The sequence below is a fragment of the Camelus ferus genome, chromosome 14, assembly GCF_009834535.1.
Source record: "Camelus ferus isolate YT-003-E chromosome 14, BCGSAC_Cfer_1.0, whole genome shotgun sequence".
NCBI classification, from domain to species: domain Eukaryota; kingdom Metazoa; phylum Chordata; class Mammalia; order Artiodactyla; family Camelidae; genus Camelus; species Camelus ferus.
Window position 1 is genome coordinate 37,379,592 of NC_045709.1, and position 6,000 is coordinate 37,385,591.

The 6,000-nt window shown below is 38.1% G+C and overlaps 1 protein-coding gene across 2 annotated transcripts in view; it reads left to right on the forward strand.

Moving 5' to 3' along the window:
* The window catches only part of ABCC4 (ATP binding cassette subfamily C member 4), a 190,059-nt gene extending 186,481 nt beyond the window's left edge, over positions 1–3,578 (forward strand). For both annotated transcript variants that reach the window (XM_032496772.1, XM_032496773.1), the window contains one exon: positions 1,846–3,578. In XM_032496772.1, coding sequence (XP_032352663.1) covers positions 1,846–1,953 — 108 coding nt within the window. In that variant the 3' untranslated portion in view covers positions 1,954–3,578. The remainder of the gene's footprint in view (positions 1–1,845) is intronic.
* Positions 3,579–6,000: the final 2,422 nt, after the last annotated feature.

Sequence of the window (6,000 nt, forward strand, 5' to 3'; positions counted from 1 at the left end):
CCCAGGAGAGAGAGGTGAGACAGGGCCTCTCCATCCCAGGCTCAGCCCATCCATGAGGACTCTGCTGACAAGTGTTCAGTCGTCACAACTCCCTTCATAACCCGTGCTGTGACAAGGATGCCTTCTCTGACTTCCGCTGTCAGCCATTGTGGTCTACACCATGGCAACAGATGGGAAAGAGACAGGTCAAATCAAGGATTTCATACACAGGAAGCTCATTTTTACTATTCAGTTTCAGGTATTTCAGACCATGAAGCAAAGACCATTTTGATGAAAAGTTGCTAATAATATAACATTTTCTTTGTAAAAATTACATTGAGAAGGGCTGTTAGGAAAGGAACCAGCTAATTTTGCGAGGGCTGTCAAGAAGTAGAAAGTGAAATATATTTACTTTTGTTCTTTTGGCAGTTTTTAGTTTCACCAAGAGAGTTCTTAAATACATAGCCATACAAAGTATGGCTAGCTTAAAAAAACGGAGGAAGGAGATGATATGCAATTCGCTCCACCCTCCCTCCCAACTAAAGACCTTATTTTTTTAAATCCTTGCATTATAATGGAAATAGCCTCATATTTCACATTGGGGTCCGAGCATTCTTGGAGAATTTATTTTTCTCCTTAATTAACATTTTTATATATAGCATTTCATATATAGTGCTATTTTGGAGGTAGCAAGTATACAAACAAGAGAAAAAAAAATCACTTAATATGAAAGTAGGTGTCCCAGCGCTTTTCTGTTTCATATGTGAAGTCCATTATCTCCCATGATAACTTTGTTGACAGCACCCCCGAATGTATTTGGAGCCAGGTTTTATAAAATAGACCCAGAATCATATGACTAATCGACCCAGCTCATGACATCAGTCAGCCTCAGATAGATGGTACATTTTCTGTTTTAAAGACTCAAACAAAACTTTTCACATTTTTCTTTGGGGGAAAAAAAATTACATTTGAAGTCCTTTTTCACCCAAACACATTTAGAGATAAGAGCTCACAAGTCTTGACATTATTTCATTTTGTTCTGCGTATCTGTCAGGGAACCGAGATACGATACAGCTACTAAAAACTGACGATTGTGGAACAGAGAAACTTGACAGCATTTCATTTCCTTTATATTCTGATTATACATTTATCAGAAAACCTATATCTCTTCCAGTTCAGCTAGAAATTGGTAGAATTCAGGAACTCAAAGGCTTGGCAAAGGACTGTCCTATTATTTGGTATCATCTTACATTTTAGAGAAGTTGCTTGGTTGAGTCATTGTTAAAGCTTTTGATTCTCTTTTCATTCTTGTGACCCAGTATCCACAGATCACATTTCTGTAGGCCCTATAACTGCTCTGCTGCACAAATTAAACGCCAGGATGTTTCATACATATACGCCAGCGTTTGAATGCTTGTCAGTCAGTTTATAAAATACAGGGGTTACAATCTGATATTAACATCCACATCCATTGTGCTCATCTTGTGTGTGAAAATGAGAAACCTTCGTGCAGACACCCGATTTCCCAGCCTCTTTGTCACCCTGTTTTTAATTTATCTCCAGGTTTTGAGTCTGTGAGATGATTTTGCTTATCATTTTAATGTAGTGATAAAACATCTGTGAATCAGGATGATCAGAACTGAAGTGGAGCTACAGGTTGTTTGCCATGAAGCCCAGCCCCACTGAGGTTTTAGTGGGGCTCCCTCCTCCGTGGAACAAATACATCCCTGGTTTTTTAATTGTGCCTCCCCTAGAGATAATCATTCGCGTCACATGAAGAAGTGGACATAGAAGTGCATTGCCTTAGGGAGGAGGACTTTGTAACTTTTAAACATGTTTTTATACCTCTGTGTTTTCCCCCCCCAGGTGTACTTCAAAAGGAATTATCCAGATATTACTCACAATGGCCCTGTGGTTATGAACACCTCCAATGGACAGCCCTCAGCCTTAACAATTTTTGAGACAGCACTGTGATTCTACCATGATGTCAAGTCTGTTCCAAAGGCATTTTTTTCCCAATAGTTTTTGCACTGTGTAAACTGCATTTTACTTTTTTTTTTTTTACACAAGCAACAAATATTTACACATACAAGATGTTCAGTTATTTGAATTTTTTTCCTCCAACTTCACTGAATGATTTCATACTCTAACAAAATGATTTATTACTTTTATTTATATGTTCTACTTTTTTTTTTTTTTCCGTTATCTACATCACAGGTGCAGGCCACCAGTAAAATCTTACCAGGTTTTGTGCCTTAAAGACTCTAGAGCCAAAGTTTACTTTCTAAGGTGTAAGACAGCGTTGTCAAAGATGTTTTTTACTGCCCCTTAAGTCACATATTCCTTTCCAATTATATCAGGGATTCTATTTACTTGAAGACTGTGTGAAGCTGCCATTATCTCTCACTACTTTCTTGAACATAACTAGGACACTATTCCCTGCCAAAGGCCTGGTTAAAACAATACAGAAAAAACAAAAAATACACTGTAGTTTACGTGGCATTATAGTAGCAAGAGCTGCCCCTCCCCACCCCCTCAGGAAAGATAAACGGTTAAAATACAGGAGGACAATATTTAATTATGTTTAAAAGAGATGGATGAGAAAATAATGCTTTCTTAAAATAGGAGCCCTTCCAGGGGATTTGATAGTGAAGAACACACGTGTGATCATTGACCGTCTTCTAGATTTCATGGCTTTGACAGGATAACCGTTGACAGTTTCAGACTCAGCTTGGGGATAATTTCAAAAAAGGCCAAGCCACTAACTGTAGTTGCCCTCTGTATCGTGGTGGTTTTATTTGGATTTCTGTTTCCCTGACGGTTGACCCTCTGCTGCCTTTTGGGTTAGCATTCATTGAAATCCTTTCTAAATCACATGCTCAGGCTCTCCTGACTTGGTGAGAAAGAGAGAAAATCACTGCAGACGGTGACTGATTACACAGCGTGTTCTCAGGATGCGTCAAGAAGAGTCACTTCCATGAGCCCAGGACAGTTTACTTCTGACCACTAATAGGACTCTGTTTAGATCTTTCTAATCACTAGTTCAGCAAACCACAAGACTTCCTCGCGCCTCCTGTGCTTTATTTGAACCACGGCCCCTTAGTTTTTTTCGATGGTCGTGGCTGTTTTGTGTTGAGTTCAAGTTACTTAAGGTTTTACTGTCGTGGTTTTAAGTGGACCTTCGTGACGTCTCACAATGAGGTTTAACTGCCTTCAAATTGCATGTGTTAATACATACGCCTTCTGATAGCGGGTTTTTGGTCTGTAACAGAGAAAAGGATGTTTTATAGAATCAAGCCTTAAAATGCACACACACAGCAAACCACCAAAATACATTGGGTGCAGTAGCAGTTTGACTCTTTGTGTTTAGAAATAATATGGTTAACGTTTAAAGTTGTGTGGTAGTCATGGTTCCTATTTCAGATGACTGAAATGGCTACAAGGATAATAATGAGGTTTGTTAAAACTGGAAATATTTGAAATGAAAATGTGTTCATCTTGTCTTTAGCGGTTAAAGGCAGTTAAATATGTTTCTGCTTTATTTCTGTTTTAATGTCATTATAGAATTTTTTAATAAAATAAAGTTCAATGGAAATAAATGACGTCTCCATAGATCTGTATTTTTGTTATTTGAGGTATAACTAACTCATGTCCTTGCTGTTGAAAGCCAGTGAATTCCAAAAATGTCTTCTGTTATCAGCCAGTTCCCTTGGCCCTGTGGGTGCACCAGATGCTCCAAGCAGAGAGGTGGGCTTCAGATAGATTTACACAGTTGCTGTTGAAGTAAGCCCAGTTGTACCTCTTCCAAGAAGTGAAAGTATTAGCTTATGCCCCAGGCTTGACCCAAGTATTAAAATTGTTGAAGTTTTTGTTTTTTTGAAAAGTGACTTTGCCCTAAACTTGTAAGAAATCTCTATTGCTGCTACATTTAAAACACCTATAGGACGTTGGTTCTCAGGGTGTGGTCACTAGGCTACAGCATCAGCATTACCTGGGAACCTGTTAGAAATGCGCATTCTTATGTCTCACCCAGTATCTACTGAATCAGAAACACTGGTGGTAGAGACCAGTAGTCTGTGTCTTAACAAGCCCTAAACGTGGTCCTGATGCAGATGGAAGTCTGAACAGCAGTACCATTTCTACATAAAGAGCTCCTAAAACTCATTAAGAAAAACTCAGAAAGCCCAATTAGAGAAATGGATGAGAGATTCAAATAGGCATTTCACAAAAGCGAATATCCAAATGGCCAATAACTGGAGAAGAGCTCAGTCTCATTAGTTACCAGGGGAATGCAAATTAAAACTACAATGAGATACCACTAAAAGCCCAGTGGAACAGCAACATTTAAAAGGTTGAGAATACGAAATGAGCGCCTATGGAGCAGTGGAAACTCCTGCACTGCTGTTCACATGAAAAAGTGTATATTGGAAAATAAACTTTGGAAAACAGTTTGGCAGCATGTATTCAAGCTGCACACCCTGTGATCTATTAATTCTGCTCGAAACATATACATGTGTTCAAGGATGTTTCTAGAAACCTAATTCCTAATAGCCCCAAGGTGGGCATAATCGAAATGCTCATCAACCATGGAAGGAAAACGGACTGTAATGTAATAGAACATCCCACTGCAGTGAAAGCAGTTAAACACCAGCAGCGCAGGTGAATCGCAGACTTAAGCCTGACCCCTAAAGGGTATTTATGATTCCATTTGTACAAAGTTCAAACTTGGTTAAGGCCAGACCTTAGTGTTCAAATGAGTGCTTCACACTGTGGGGAGGTGGAAGGTGTTGGTAATTGGGAGAAATAGAAAGGTAGCTTCTGAGGTGCATGAAATGTTCTCCTGTTGGGGTGGTGGTTAGATGGGTTCGTTGGGCTCTCCAGTTACTTTCCACACTTCTTTGTTGCATGTCATACTTCACAATGGAGTGAACTAAGAAAAAAAACTTCTCAGCCTTGCTTTTATTTTAGAATCAGATTCACATTCAGTGGCTCAGTCATCCAAAAGTGAATCATCTGCGTGCAGGGAGTTATTTCTGCTAAGTTTTAAAAATATGGTACTGTTCAAGGGCTGTCTTATGGCTCAGCGAGTGGCCTCATTTGAATTTCTTGGTACAAGAGACATCGATGTCTGTATTTTCTAGAATAAAATAAATCCTATTTCCTCTCTCCAAATGGTTCTGATTTTTTAAAAAAATCCCTTTATTGAGTTGTGATTGATGTACCAAAAGCTTGTACAGTATTTCATGGAATATAACTAGATGAGTTTGGAGATAAGTATATACTCATGAAATCAGCCTCACAATCTATGCCATAAAAATACTCATCACTTCCAACATTTCCTTCCACCCTCGTAACTTTTCAATCTCTATTAGTAGGAAAGAGATACAAATAAATCAGTTTAATGCTAAATGCTTTTGATAACACCACAAATGGTTAGTGTCTTGTGAAGAAACAAGTCAATTCCATGAGGCAGTGATTTAGACTTACTAAGTATTGTGACAATTTGGTTTTAACTGTTAATTGGTTGATTAAGTTTGACTGATGAAAATCTGTTTTTCTTAACGAAAGTTTGACCAGAAACATTAGAAGCCCTTCTCCTCAAACCTGAGTACTTGTTTGATATCTAATTCTGAAAAGTTTAATTCTGTTCAGAACTTTACTGCCCTGAAGTGTGTTAGATTTACCACCTGAATGTGTAAGTTACTATCCACAACTGATTCTGTTTTGGAGTGTTTTCAAGACACATCTCGACTTAGAAAGTTGACATTTAGGACACCACATCTCAAGAAAAAGCTTCTTGTAATTTCACTTATGTAGTTCAGGCAATGGGTGAACTTACATTTGATTAAAAAGAAAGATATCTTTCACTTGGAATAAAAAAAACTGAGAAAGTTCAAATTAAAAACAAAAAATCCTAAGAGCCATGTTTATGATCAACCCAATTTAGTCACCAAATGACCTAATTCTCCAAAGTTCATTTATTGAAAATTGAATAAGCATCTGTCACTAAAGGAAATTCTC